Source organism: Suncus etruscus, chromosome 4, assembly GCF_024139225.1.
Source record: "Suncus etruscus isolate mSunEtr1 chromosome 4, mSunEtr1.pri.cur, whole genome shotgun sequence".
In the NCBI taxonomy this organism is placed as follows: domain Eukaryota; kingdom Metazoa; phylum Chordata; class Mammalia; order Eulipotyphla; family Soricidae; genus Suncus; species Suncus etruscus.
In genome coordinates this window covers 100,679,641-100,695,177 of record NC_064851.1, presented here as the reverse complement: position 1 = coordinate 100,695,177, position 15,537 = coordinate 100,679,641, and the positions used below count along the sequence as shown (strand labels likewise).

The 15,537-nt window shown below is 33.6% G+C and overlaps 1 protein-coding gene across 1 annotated transcript in view; it reads left to right on the top strand.

Moving 5' to 3' along the window:
• Positions 1-15,537, top strand: part of ARHGAP18 (Rho GTPase activating protein 18) — a 184,485-nt gene that overhangs the window by 155,570 nt on the left and 13,378 nt on the right. Inside the window, exons 9-12 of the mRNA XM_049771105.1 lie at positions 57-216; positions 2,198-2,280; positions 8,086-8,292; positions 9,358-9,498. Of these exons, the coding sequence (XP_049627062.1) occupies positions 57-216; positions 2,198-2,280; positions 8,086-8,292; positions 9,358-9,498 (591 nt within the window). The remainder of the gene's footprint in view (positions 1-56; positions 217-2,197; positions 2,281-8,085; positions 8,293-9,357; positions 9,499-15,537) is intronic.

Below are 15,537 nucleotides of genomic sequence, written 5' to 3'. Positions count from 1 at the left end.
CAACAGGAAAAATATGCACTTTTCTGTTAGCTTTCTTTTTTTTTTTTGTCTTTCAGAATTTCTGCCAAGAACTGGAAGCAAAGTTTTATGAAGGGACTTTTAATTGGGAAAGTGTCAAGCAGCATGATGCAGCCAGCTTGCTGAAGCACTTCATTCGGGAGCTTCCTCAGCCACTACTTAGTGTTGAATATCTCAAAGCCTTCCAGAATGTCCAGAGTAAGTGTCATCCAGTCTTATGCTGGTGCCATCCAAATTAATATTCTTAATGACATTTTGCACCACAAACCTGATAACCAGCTATATTTAAAGGAACATCTTGATTTACTAATGTCAGTGGGCACTCAAGTGCCACACATTGTTTTTTTGTTTTTCTTTTATGTTCATAAATATGTCTCTGAGAGATAAATAATAGATTGTTCTCTCTAAAGAGAGATAATTAGATAGTCCTTAAATAATACAATATATTTTACTGTAGCAACCAGGGAACTTCACATATCTTTTATACTAACAATGAGTCACATATCTGATAAATTTTTCTTGCCAAGTGTTAAAAGCAACACTTACTAGAGAAGCTGTGGATTAACAGTTATCATGGAAACACAAAAAGATGTGGCAGAATCTGTGATTATGTCTTTAAAAATCTGAAACATGGAAGAAATCATTTGGCTGCCTTAATGGTGGAAGGCAACAAACTTATGCCTTGCCATTTTGTGGTCTTGGGTTGACTCCAAATGAATGCCTTGAATAGCTCTCAATTCTTGTCTAGTGAACACAGAGATCTAAAGAGGTTTTATATTGTCAAAATATTCATATTTATTTGGAGAATCTATTGAAGAAGGACAACTTCATTCTACTGTCCTGTCTTTAATTTCTAAATTTGGACACTGTTGAAAGTAAAACAGGGGCACAGTGAATGATAATGATAAATCATAAGATAATCCAAGACAGTTCTAAGGTTCTCTTACAGCATGTATTTTTGATATGCTTTTCTTGGGTCATTTTAAGTCATTACAGATTTTTAGGATTCATCCTCTACCCCTTTGATTTTTATTCTTGGCTCTAGGGGTAGATGGGACAGAAAAAAAAAAAGAAAAATCATTTGATACTGTTCCTGAGAGTTGTGTTTGGCTAAAATCATCAATATTATTTTAGTTTTGTTTTAAAGAATCTTAACTATATCAGCTTATGATTTACCAATCATCTAGAATGCTTTACTTACTGATTATTGTTTTTATTCCAAATAAGAAAATATGCTTCTTTAGAAAACTGTACTTTGATACCAACAGAAGAAATTTTGTAGCCAGGGCATAGTGCAAGAAAAAAAAAGGGAGAGGGCATTAAAAGTCAGATTTGATAGTCAGAACTGATGTATAAATAATTCTTGTTTATAAATAAACATAGGTTTGCTCTCTAAAAAAATAACAATACTCTAGGATCTAGCAGCATTAGCAACAGAATGTTCAGAATATAACTGCATTATAGAATTTCTAGGGTAGAGTGGAATCGTCACATTTTAATTTTGATTGTGTTTTAATGATTAAGTTCTGCTATTTTATTTATATTCCTTGGATATTGATTAACAGGGTGGATATTACTAAATACTGATGATTAGTGCTTAAATGGGAGAAAGGTTTCTGTCAATGAGTATGTGATAATAAGCTGCTACTTTGAGTTTTTATTACTGAGTTTTGAGTTTTCATTATATTTCACAAATATTTATTGCATACCTATTTTGTTCCTAGTTCTGTATTACATGTTTCTTTTGAGGCTGATAGACCCATACCCTGAGTTTGTTCACTCACCGTTAAAGGAAATGAACTTCATTGTCACAGATGCACCCTATCACCAAAACACTGGGGGTTCAATTTCTGTATCACTTTATAGGGGGAGTAATTATGACACGAAAGTTAAAATTATTTCCAAAGCACTGTTGTGTGTCTGCAAACATAAGGCCATGCGTCATATGATCACAGTTGGAAATGAACATTCTGAGAGAGAGGAAGTTCTAAAGCAGCAGCTGCTTCTCCGTCTTCCACACAAACACACTCGCAATAAGACACGCTGCTCAATCCTTGTGTGTTACATTTCTCTAAAATGCTTATGCCAAAATAACTTTTTCCTTAAATAACTGAAATAAGAAAGGAAGGTAAATTGTTCACTGAAAAATGGGTCTCAGAACTATTTAATCTATCCACAGAGCTTCCAACCAGGACACAACAACTGCAGGCCTTGAACCTTCTTGTCATTCTCCTGCCTGATGCAAACAGAGACACACTGAAGGTCAGCTTGATTCATTTACATTAAATAGCCCTTAAACTAAACAATATTTTATTATTTGTGGCAAAATATTGTGTGCTTATCATAGAAATGTTAGTAGACAACTTTGTAAAGAAAGTAATGTTTTTTAAGAGGGACAGATGGTAAAAATAAAAGATCTTTAATATTTAATATCTAATTATTAAGTTAGTAATGATATTAATAGGTGTCTTGTTTTCTTATTTGTTAAAGATATGTTTATTTAGGAGATAAGGAGAGAGAAAGAGAATTTTACACCCATAGTGGAAAGAGCCAGGTTCACAAATGAAGCAGATCTGTAATGCATTCTCAAGATGGAGAATATGCACCATAAAACAAAGAAAGTATATATCAGGCAGAGATGCAGTCACTTCCTAGAATGAGTAAATTCATCTTATTTTTACTAAAATATTTTTCTACCAAAAGCAGGTATCTGGATCTTATTGGTAATGGAAACAAGGATGATTTTTTCTTCTTTATTTCCCTATTTTTATACAATTTCCAAATTTTATTTAATGGACTCATTTACTACAGTTAAAAATGAATGTTGGGGCAGAGATATAATATAGCAGTTAAGGAATTTTCCTTGCATGCAGCCAACCTGAGTTCAATCCCTGGCATCACAATCCCTAAGCATTGTCAGGAATGAGTGCAAGTGATGGATAACCCTGGGTGTGTCCCCTCCCCCCAAAAATAAATGTTTTAAAAAAACCTAAACCTCATCAGACATATCCTACTGTTTTTCAAAGTTAAGATCATTTGTAGTTTAAGGCAGTAGTGTCTAAAATAAATCATAATGATTTCAAAATATTTGCTTAGTCAAGACACAAACCAGCTCAAAAATTTGTTATTTCTCTAAGGTATTTCTTATCTTGAGTTTTTGATTTATGTCATAATTTTAAAGTAATTTGGTATAATGATTGATTTAATGCCATTTATTTTAAGTGTAAAGGCTTTTATATTAATAAGTGAGATGTTACACATTGATATATTTTCTTTAACTAGAAACTTGTTGAATAGTTGAATTATTGTAAAGATTGAATAATAAACTTTTACAAAATAAAGAGGAAACTTAAAAAATTTAACTTAAAAACTTATATTAAGTCTTACATTTTAAATACAAGATAAAGGAGGAAGCTTTGCCCCATTCATCATCATCTACACTTTTTTCTATTTAAAATAAAGCATATTAAGAAAATGAAATACCTATTGGTAAATATTGAGCAAGTATTTTTGAGCCTCATTAGTTTGCTTGAACTGAAACTGGGTAATAGTTCTTTCATATCCATGGAATGAATCTTAGGACTCAACATTGCTAGGTGAGACAGGCATGAGCTTACAGAAATATAAACATTACATTCCTTCAAAAGAACTTACTAAGGTTATTCTGATCACTTATGTTCGGGGCGGGGAATAAAATACTTTTTGCTTCACAGTCAAATAATTAAAAGTGAAGCAGCAAATTGTCTTGTTTTGATGAGCTTTTGACATACAGGCCAACTCTAGCATCAATTCAGTTTAAACTTATATGACCAGGGCAATATGGCCTTAAAAGACAGCAAAGTGGAGACTACAGTTCAGAGTGTCCTCTATTTGCCAACAGTGCATTGGACAAAGTATTTTACAACTATCTAAAAATAGGAAGTACCATATTTTTTTACTTGATTAAAGAAACCTGTCTATAAGGTCACCGAGGTCACAAAGTTATCGATAGTCACATTTTAATTACAAATATGCGTGCATTAAAATAAAATCAGATGTTTGTTTGTTTGTTTTTGAACCACACCTGGTGACACTCAGGGATTACTCCTGGCTATGCGCTCAGAAATTGCTCCTGGCTTGGGGGACCATATGGGATACCAAAAATCAATCCCAGATCTGTCCTGAGTCAGCCATGTGCAAGGCAAATGCCCTACCACTGTGCTATCAATCTGATCCCAAAACCAGATGTTTGAAAGAGTAAATATTTGTTGCAATTACTTCTGGGTAAGGCTGATCTATCACTTACTCATTGTTGACTTGATCCTCTGAGTTCCAGAGACACTAAGAATTTTTTTTAAACTGTTTTATTTTAGAATAGTTAGGAGACCATAAGGTAAGGTGGAAAACATTATTTTATGTTTAAAAGTTGATTCAATGTCACTATGTACCTAAATATTACTGTGAAAGATTTGTAATCCACTTTGGTCAAAATAAAAATTATTAATAAAAAAACATTTTAGTAAATATCAAATAACTATAATAAAATATGGGGGAAAAAGCTGGAAAGTACAAACATGTAACTTAAGTTTCTATAAGTTTTTAGGCAGTTAGATTTCACTTTAATTAAGGTTTTAGACAAGAATTTATATATGAAAGATGAAAGTCATAAAATTTAGACCTATAAAAGAGAAGATAAAACCTATCACGGGGAATTTCAGGAACATAAACACATAACATTCCCTATATTTTTTCTGGTGTTAGTGTACTGCTGCCAGTTGCTAATTGGAGGAACAAGTTCTGACTATGACTTGTATGTTGTAGATTTTTTTTATATAGTTCATGGATGGCTTAGAGATACCATGCTAAATAGCACATTTTGACCAAAATCTATAATTGGTAGGTGTCAGTACCAAGATATATAAATGTATGGGGGGCAGGGGTGAAGACTCTAAGTCTAAAAGGTATTTTTTTTTGTTTTGTTTTTGTTTTTGTTTTTGTTTTTGGGCCTCACCACTTGACGCTCAGGGCTTACTCCTGGCTATTGCCTCAGAAATCGCCCCTGGCTTGGGGGGAACCATATGGGACGCCGGGGGATCGAACTGAGGTCCATCCTATGCTAGCGCTTGCAAGGCAGACACCTTACCTCTAGCGCCACCTTCCCGGCCCCCTAAATGGTATTTTTTAACTGTCCTAATATTATATATATAGGACAACTATCACACCTACTTTTGACATGGTAACAGATCAATGTTGATATTGGTTCTTGTTTATATTTTTTTTGTAATTTAGGACATTCATTTTTCATTAGACCTAGAAGGCTAAAATACCTATCTTCAAATCTTCCAAAAGAGTACACTTTAAATATCTGAGATGTCCAATGTTTAGATTTTGGAAAGTAAGCCTTTAGGTTCCATGCAGGCTGGTTGGTAACCGACCGAATTCAAACTGAGTTTTCATAGAGTTATGTGTTAATACTCACTGGTGATATTTAACTCACTGGTATAGGTTTTATATTTAAAAAGTAATTGGAAGATACTATGTTAAATGAATTTAAGTCAGAAGAAGGATGATAAATACTGAATGCTATCACTTATATGTGGTATTTAGAGTAATTGCATAAAGAAATGCATTGGTTTAAATGAGAGTTGTCTCGAATACTCTTGGCTACAGAAAATAGATAAGAGAAGGAAAGAAACTGAGTGGCGGAAGAAACATAAATATGAAATGATGGGGATAGGGACCAAGTGGTGATCCCAGAAGGGACAGAACTAAATATCTAATATTCCTTCTTTAAGAAGGGATAGAACTAGGGGCCTACACTAAAGCGCAGCATAGGGCGTTCACCTGTACGTGGCTGATCGAGGTCGTGGAAGATCCCAGGCATCCCATTTGGTCCCCCACGTCAGGAGCCATTTCTGAACGATTAGCCAGGAGTAAACCCTGGGCTTCCCTGGATGTGGCCCAAAAATCAAAGTGGGGGGGGACAGAACTAAATATTTAAGCCAAAGTCAACAACAATGAAATCATGAGACACAAACTCTAGCAATCGAAACTTAAAATGGGCCTATTATGCTGGCAGGCTGGGGTACAGAGGTCGTGGTATGGGAAGGGATGTATTCTAAAAACATTGGTAGAAATAGATCAACACTGATGTTGGGATTAGCTTTGAAACATTGTATGTCTGAAACACAACTATGAAAAACTTTGTAAATCACAATGATTTTAAAAAATATTAAAAAAAATAAAAATTTCCTTGAAAAAAGAAAATAATTTATGTTCAGCTGAAGAGAAAAATACATCTAAAGATTTTTGTAACAGTGGCTAACATTTTACAAATTTAGTATTTACAAATGCCAATATTGCTAGTATTTTGATAACCATATTTTGAATAACATTATGTTATAGTCGCATTACATTTGAAGTGACTTCTTACCTAATCTCTGTAATTTATATGTTTAAGTAGATATAAATTATAATTCTTGTCTTTAAAAAGATAAATAAAATTTTAAATTTATTTAGCTTTATTTTGTTATCTTTCTTAATTTTGGTCTAAGAAAATAATAAATATCTAAATAAAATTAAATATTTTTCACAGCTTATCAATGATTTGTTCTCCTTTGAGGAAACATTTTTCTTTTTTAGAATTTTAGGGTTAAATTACAGTTTAACTTTTTGGCACTGTGTTGAAAATTAATCTCTTCTCTTATTATTGAAAATAAATCTCTTCCTTAGATTCCTAACCTATGTCTTTGGTTTGTTTCTAATTGTTACAGTCTATCTAGCAGCTAAACTGTGTTCAAAATCTATCTGATAGTACTTTGAAGAATTCCTTCTCTTTTTTTCACTCACCACCTTGAAGTCTTCTGAGAATTTATGTCTTTTTCTTTTTCTACTGTAGTATAGTTTATTTGATGTTTTCAGGTAGGAATTTTAGACAAAACATGAAATAATGATTTTTCAATTAAAAAGCTAAAGTAGGGGGCCCGGAGAGATAGCACAGTGGTGCTTGCCCTTGCAAGCAGCCGATCCAGAACCTAAGGTGGTTGGTTCGAATCCCGATGTCCCATATTGTCCCCCGTGCCTGCCAGGAGCTATTTCTGAGCAGACAGCCAGGAGTAGCCCCTGAGCACCACCAGGTGTGACCCAAAACCAAAAAAAAAAAAAAAAAAAAAAAAGCTAAAGTAGGAAATACCTATGATGAAATGTTTTCCCTATCCTTTCCTAGCCACATGGCCTCTGTCATTCAGAGAGACTGTTTTCTCACCTGTAAAATGGGCATAATTATTATCACCAGTGAAGATTAAATGGGATTTCTCTGATAATTTGGAAAAATAATCTTATGTAAAGTAACATTGGTAACTTGTACTGTTATTATTTTTTTAGACTTAAGAAAGATGACAAAATAAAATTTAAAGACAAGCTTTCCAAGGGAAAGATGATCTGAACTTCTGTGGCTTTTGTGTGTGTAGAGGAAGATCAGAGGATACATGAGCTGGTGGCATTAGGGATAGGAAATGGGTAGCCTCCGTTTAGCATAATCTAGCCTGTGCTGATAAAAAGTTCCTTTTTATTCATTCACTTGTTTTAATTAAAATATTTGGTCTCTATTCTCCATTCCTCTCATCACAATCCCCATTCATTTCAGATTTCATGTCAGTCAGCTATTGAATTCTTCAACAAATGAAACTGAGGATGAATGAACCTTTAAAAAGGACTTAAAAAATCTTAGAGATAAATTTTATACAGTGCTTCTTGAAGCAAGTACATATTTGTGTGATATTTTAAGCTTCTTTTCAGCATTCCATGGTTCCAGTGGCTAGAGTAAAATTACTACACCATTCCTTCTCCCCCACTACGTCCTTCAGATGTGAGTCCTTTCAGTCTCATTCTCAAGAATCAGGGTTCTTTATAAAAACAAATTACCACCTGAGGGTGTTAACACAGTGGAGAAGCTTGACAATATATTTTGGCTGTGACTGTGTAGAGAAATCTGGTTATATATAATTTATTTTAAAGTTCTATATACTATAGTGCTTTAATCACCTAGTGTTTTATACATTAGTAACCTTAGAATCCTTTTTGTTTCAGGCTCTGCTTGAATTTCTTCAAAGAGTAATAGACAAGAGAGAGAAAAATAAGATGACAGTAACGAATGTGGCAATGGTCATGGCCCCCAATCTCTTCATGAGTCACACATTAGGATTAAAATCCACTGAACAGCAAGAATTTGGAATGGCAGCTGGGACAGCTAATGTCATGCACTTATTGATCAAACATCAACAAATTCTGTGGACAGTAAGTATATATACTTAAATGTTGTTAATAAGCGTTGATATCTAAGATCTGAAGTCTTTTTTTATTATTATATTCTCTTTAAAAAATAAGAATTGGTAGAAGTGATTTCAAATGATTAAAAATTAATGTTTGTTTGTATAACTCCAGTTTTTAAAATTCCTGTAGTGTTTCAGAGTTTCAGGTGCGTGATTTTTGAAGGAGGTGAGGATGTGGAGGTCGGACTATGGCTCAGTGCCAGAGCACCTTTTAAGTGTAAATCCCTAAATCTACTTCCTTCCGCCCCACCCCACCCCCAAAACACAAGCGAACAAAAAATATTTTGCCAACAGGATTTCTAAGAAAAAAAATTTTCTAGAGATAATTGCTAGGTTTTAGTTAGGTATTGTTTAGATGATTTTTTTCCCCTCATTTGATAATGGAGAGCTGAGTGGCTCATGTGTACTGAAGGCACTTACGATTAGTTGAGACTAGGCCAAAAACCACTATAGGGAATAAAAGTCACTATACTGATCCCTGATGTTATACTCGACAGTTTTTTATCTTTGTATATGTGACATGGGATGACATTGTGTTCTTGTACTTCACCTTATGTTATGCGATTTTTTTTAACTTGCTAATTTTTTTTATAATTTTTATTTTGATCATAGTGGCTTACATATTGTTGACAATAATATTTTAGGTAAATATTTACATAAAATCAGGGGGGATTCCTATCACCAAATTGTCCTCCCTACACCTCCGTTTTTGTCCTATCTCCCATAACTTCTTCCCTCACCCCCAGGGCTGCTAGAATATGTGGTCCTCTGTACCTATGTTATGCGATTTTTAACTTTCTTTTGGAGTGGTACATAGGTTTATCTACTTAACTGCACTTTACATCTAGAAAAACAAGATAAAACACTGCATTGGCTTACAGATGTATTGAATAATACCTACAAAATGGTTGAATCATCCTTTAGTCAAAGTATTTGTTTTTCATATTTAATTTGGAAATCATTCTTTAAGAAAAAATATATAATATGGTGCTTTATTTTTTCTCTCCAAACTTATTTTCACTCTTTGTAGATCCCCAAATTTATTCTTAACCAAGTGAGAAAACTAAACACAGAACACCAGAAAAAAGAGAAAAAAGCCAGGAAGAAATTGCTGAAGAAAATGGCTCACGATCGAGAAAAATATGAAAAGCAAGAGAAGAATACAAATGATGTAAGAAAAATGTGAAGATGTGTATTTATACAGATTTCTGAATAGTTTTTAATAGGAATGTAGTCAAGAAATTTAAGGGAATTTTTGAAACTACCATTTATAGATCTATAGTTCCTGGTATCACTAGTATAGTTCCTAGTATCACTAGGATAACTGTATTTTCTACTATTCTGAGAATCAGTGTTGATAATTTCTCAGGTATTCATGACTCAGCAAATGAGCTGTTAAGGGGGAACAAAGAAAGGGAACAAGATACTATTATGTCTCTACGCACCCTTAATACACATACATGTGCATGCACACAAACGCGCGCACACCACACACACACACACACACACACACACACACACACACACACACTTCAAATGCCCACTGAATGTTTGATGTATTTTGAGTTTTCTTATTTTTCCTTCAATTTTCTCATCTGTCAATGGGAGAAAAAGAACAAATAGACAAATAGGTCATTGTTTCTATTATGCTGAAGAATTTTCCTAGACTTCAATAAATACTTGAAGGTTTTTAATTTACAATTAGAAAAAAATTGCAAAGAATTATATTGCAAAGAAGAAACTCAAAATATTTTAATTAAAAAATCAATATCTAAAAATTGCTCTAAAAATCTCTTAAGAACTGAAATTCAAATAATGGAATATTCATGAAAATACAATTTTGAAGTAAGTTACAGTTGAAGACTGAGAAAAAGGGGTTTCTATTGTTCTATTCTCCCTGAATATCCCTGCAAGACATTCTATGCACACCCACCACTACCACCACCAGAACCACTATTGAGGATATTCAGTTACATGCTGACATCTTGTGGAATAATGTGGAAATGTAATGATTGGTCGATTTTTTTTATTTTATTTTATTTTTTTTTTGCGTTGGCCTACTTAGGGAACCAGTAAGTATCCATTATATATTGTTACTCACTGTATTTATATAACATATTGATTTGTAACTCTTATACTTAAAACATTTTCTTATCATTCATTTTTCAATAGTTTTGAAATAGCTCTAAAATATAAAACTTAACAAGGGATAATTGTGAATGGTGGTTTTATTTTTTTTTAGAAAAGTCTTGGAATCTTAATAGGTTAAAAAAGATTTTTTTGTGATGTCTTTTTAAATTTTATAGAAAAGGCATGCTTCAAAATTTTTGTTGATATATGAATATTTCCTTTCTCAAATTTTTCATAAGACTTACAGAGTATTAGTCTGTGTACAGACAATATCTTAGGAAGCTGAATTGTTGCCTTGATTTAAAAATGTTTAGTTTTGACAAACCTAAAAAGTATTCTTGCAGCTGAAACCCAAGTAATTTTTGGTCATTTACAGAAAAAAGCTGTTTCAGTTGAGATGCCAATAGTTTGTTTTAGTTTGATGGTCTGATTTAAAAATTATTTTTGTACTTGCTAGTTAGAAGTTATATTCTCATTTTAAAGCCTGAAATTTAAACCTGGATTTAAACCATTTTTCTCATGTATTAGCTGTGATTTTAATTTCTCAGGGTTGAATCTTTTGAAAAATCCAGCAGTTCATTTAACTAATAAAAAATTACTTGACAAGAACTACCTTGGTGGCAACAACCTATCCCCCACCCCTGCCTCGTTTTTTTTTGTTTTTTGTTTTTTGTTTTTTTTTATATTAAAAGAGAGATGGAGCTGGTGTTCAACTTTGAGAACTAGAAGAGGGACTAGAGAGAGAGGATCCTAGTGCTAAGGTGTTTGAGAGAAACCTGACCCGTGGGAGAGAAATTTATTTTGGGCATTGAAAAAGATTCAATAGGTTGAAGAGTTGAGATCTGTAAACTCACTGGTGGTTTTTTTTGTTTTTGTTTTTGTTTTTTTTGTTTTGTTTTCGGTCCACACCCGGCCGTGCTCAGGGTTTACTCCTGGCTGTCTGCTCAGAAATAGCTCCTGGCAGGCACGGGGGACCATATGGGACACTGGGATTCGAACTGACCACCTTTGGTCCTGGATCGGCTACTTGCAAGGCAAACGCCGCTGTGCTATCTTTCCGGGCCCCTCACTGGTGTTTTTTATGTAAGAAACTGAAAAACCAAATTAGCCTACAGAGAAAGCTTGCTTGTAGAGTAGTAGCCAATAGGTGATTTCTGGCTCAGAGTGGAGGTCCATTTGACCTATATATATATTTTTAACAATGCCATTTCAATCATTTGCCAACATTATTTTTCAAGTATCTATCATTGTTTGAAGGAAAATAAATATATACGCAAGCAAACTACAAAGCAACCAAGTACAAGATAATATCAAATATTGTGGCTATGTGGTGAGTCACTCATTAGTTTTCTCATTGCACTTCTACTGGTTGTTAGAATTTAACAGTGAAAAGACTTAATAAAATGTGGACTTCTATCTTGTCTAAATGGATATGGGAGCTTTCCTGTGACTCCGGGAAATTTCCTTGGGGTTACAGTTACCTGCATCTGAGTAGTAGCTGCTATCTTTGCCTGAGAACTTGTTATCTTTCTGTGAGCCATGCCCCCACTCTGTCTTGTTGGTTCTTATACACATCCTAATTATCTTGCATATGTAGCTCAAAATTAAAGCACATAGAACTTCCTAGGATGTCATATTCACTTATTTTAATGTCTTAGGTAGGTGTGTCTTTATTATGTGTGAGGCACTAATGTAGTCACTTTAAATATTTTACTGAACAAAAGTGATAATGAATGCTTTTGACTATATCACTTAGATTCTATAAATAAAAGAGATTAGAGCAGATTTTATAGTATCTTTTTATGTGATACATACTCTAAAATAATAATTTAAAAAAAAAGCAGAAGAATGTGCCTGGGGAATCTCTTGCTCTATTCAATTGATAGTCCAGAAATTCTACATTTTTTTTGAAACCCTGTGGTTTATAATGCTTTAATAATTATTTTTCATGCACATAATCCCAATACTGCACCCATCACCAGTATAGCCCTCTCTCTCCTAAGGTTTTCAAGTACGCTTCATCTGTCATTCTTCCCCACTCAATTGTATGGAGTGATTCTCCCATTCATTGCCTTTCTACCTTTGTGCTAGCTTTCTATGTATCTATACGTCCCACATATGAGAAAGGTTATTCTTTTTCTGTCCTTTTTCTTCTGTCTGATAATATCCTCTCATCTTATCGTGCAGCTACAAATTGCATAATTTTTTTCCTTTTTAGAACTTCATAAGATTTTAGTTTATCTATCTATCTATCTATCTATCTATCTATCTATCTATTTCCTTTTCATTTATTTATTTTTTGGTTTTTGGGTCACAACCCGGTGATGCTCAGGTGTTACTCCTGGCTATGTGCTCACATATCACTCCTGGTTTGAGGGACCATATGGGATGCTGGGGGATCAAACCGCAGTCCATCCTAGATTAGCTCATGCAAGGCAAACACCCTTCTGCTGCACCACCGCTCTGGCCCCCACAATTTCTTGATACATTCCTCTGTATTAGATGTTTGGATTTTTCCCCATATTTTCCTTATTCATTGTAAGTGTGGTGATGAACATAGATGTGCATATATTTTTTCAAATTGTTTTTTGAATTTTGTGGATAAATGCCAAGAAGTGAAATCACTGGATTATATAACAATTCTATTCCTATTTTTTTTTATTATTCTCGATTTCACTTTCCATGAAGGCTGAATCACTCACTGACTATAGAAAATCACAGTGACTATTGGAAATTAAACTATTAAGTTAAATTTTTTATTTCAGAGAAACTATGAAGAGGGCACTAAAATGAAGTTTACAAAGAACTTTACAAAACCTAGTAGACTTAATTGTTAGGAATTTGCATTTCTCCTGAGTGAGATGGGAGGTTATCAGGGAGGTTTTAGAAATGATCCATAAATCTGTTGTATCTTAAAAATTATTGTGTTGAGAATAGAATCTAAGGGAGCAGGAATAGAACAATAGGAAAGTCATGTTGCAATTCTGTCTTAATACAAGTTAGAGAGCATTGTAATAGTAGTACTGGAGGTGAAAAACTCAAATTCTAATCTCATTTGAGACTACAGCCATATGTATTTATTAGTGGAAATAATTTGACTTGTAAGAGAAGGAGAGAAGGGAATAATAACAAGTTTCTCGTCTGAGAAATCAAAAAAAATAGAATTGAAACTAGGTAGGTTAGACAACGATTTTAATCTGAGCCAGTTGAGTGTGAAGTTATCTATTAAGTATCTACATGAGAATGTTTCGAGACAGTTGAGGACAATTGGCCATGTGAGACGCATGAAGAGACAGGAACAAAAGAAGAAATCATTGGGCTCATGCCAGATAATTGATACAGGGATTTAGGCTTGCCTGGCATGCAGTAGACTTGGTCCCCTGAACACCTCCAGGAGTTGAACATAGCATCAGAAATCAGCTTTGAGCCTTATCAGATGTGGACCCCATTTTTCCCAAAAGGAGCCAGGCCTCTTTTCTTAGTAGGGTCTAGCTGAAAGATGGGCCCTCAAAAGTCACATAGTTACATTTTCACTTTAGATCAGTTGCTATAATGGCAGATAAAGCAAAGATTATAGGCTTGATTGGAGATTATACAGTGAATAGAAAAATTGGTAGAATATCTCTGAGGAGCAGTTGGCATATAACAAAAATCCCCAAAACTATCTTACTTCTTAGATTCAGAAATTCCTTCAAAGGAAATAATAAGATGAATATGTAAATTAGGCATACCTAAATTCATTACCATTTTCTTTATATGACTCAAATTAGAAGTGTCCCTCAATGATAGAGGTGATCAGTAAAATATATTAAGGCAAGTTAATATAATGAAATACCATGCCAATGTATAAGTATATATTGGAATCAAAAGATCTGATATGTTAAAGAAGAATTACAATCAGGCTGTAATCTGTGGCTGTATGCATGAGACAATAATTCTAAATGTCTATCAGAGGCTGGACATGATGCTAACAATTTAATTAACTTCATCCTATTTAATATTGGTTGTCTTTTAGTTGGATTATATTATTGTCTCATTTGTCACAGATCAGAAAAGTAAGGATCACCCTTCTTAAACCACTTAAGATTATCTTCATAGGAAGCGGCGCTAGAATTTGAAACCAAGTCTATATGATTTTAAATCTAAGTGTCTTTACCTTTATCCTCTATTTCCTCATAGACCACAGGAAACTGAGAAGAATATATACCCAAATTATGGCTTATGTTTAATAATATAAGGAATATGTATTGGGCCGTTATAAAAAGATAGTTTTTAAAACAAGCCCTGGTTGGAACCAAGGCCTCACAAAGAGAATAGAAAGCCCATATAGCTCACAAAATATGAAAACTGATTAAATTGTGGGAGTGTGGAAGAGGCAGGAACCTAGAATGGCTTGTGATTTTATCAAAGCCAACCTTATCATTGTGAAGCATCAAACAAAAGGAACAAAGCTTTGACAAAGTAGGCACTTTTGACAGAGTTGACATCTCTGTGTGACACTTGTCTGCTTACACCTTAAAATCACTTCAGCCAAGACTGAAGGCAAACATTTGAGTTCACCATGGAGATTACAGATAAAATTTAACTATAGTCTAGCCCAACTAAGCATCAATTCACTAACCAAAACCTTATGGATCATTCTTGAATTATTTATTTTTTAACTTAAACTATTTCTATTTAGAAACCTAAATGATTCCTTTATATATCCATATATATGTATATACATACACATCTGTATATATATACTTAACACGTGTGCATATATACACACATTTTTCTTCTGGTGATTTCTTCATTTGGATTATGACATGAAACTCCTTAATAACTCATTATTTCTGGCTTCTTGAATAAGAATTATTGTCTTCTTCTGTTACACAGAGTAGATCTATGAGGTAAGAACTTGAAAAGCCAAGACACCAGCATTCATAATGTAGGTCTTTGGAAGAGGAGCTTGTAAAAGAAAGTTAGAAATAATAAGAGAAACTTTAGTATTACTTGTTTTAGATGTCTGGGGAAAAATTAAAGTGAAAAAGTTTATCTAGTTGCGATAAGTACTACAAAAAAAGTCAAATAAAGAACT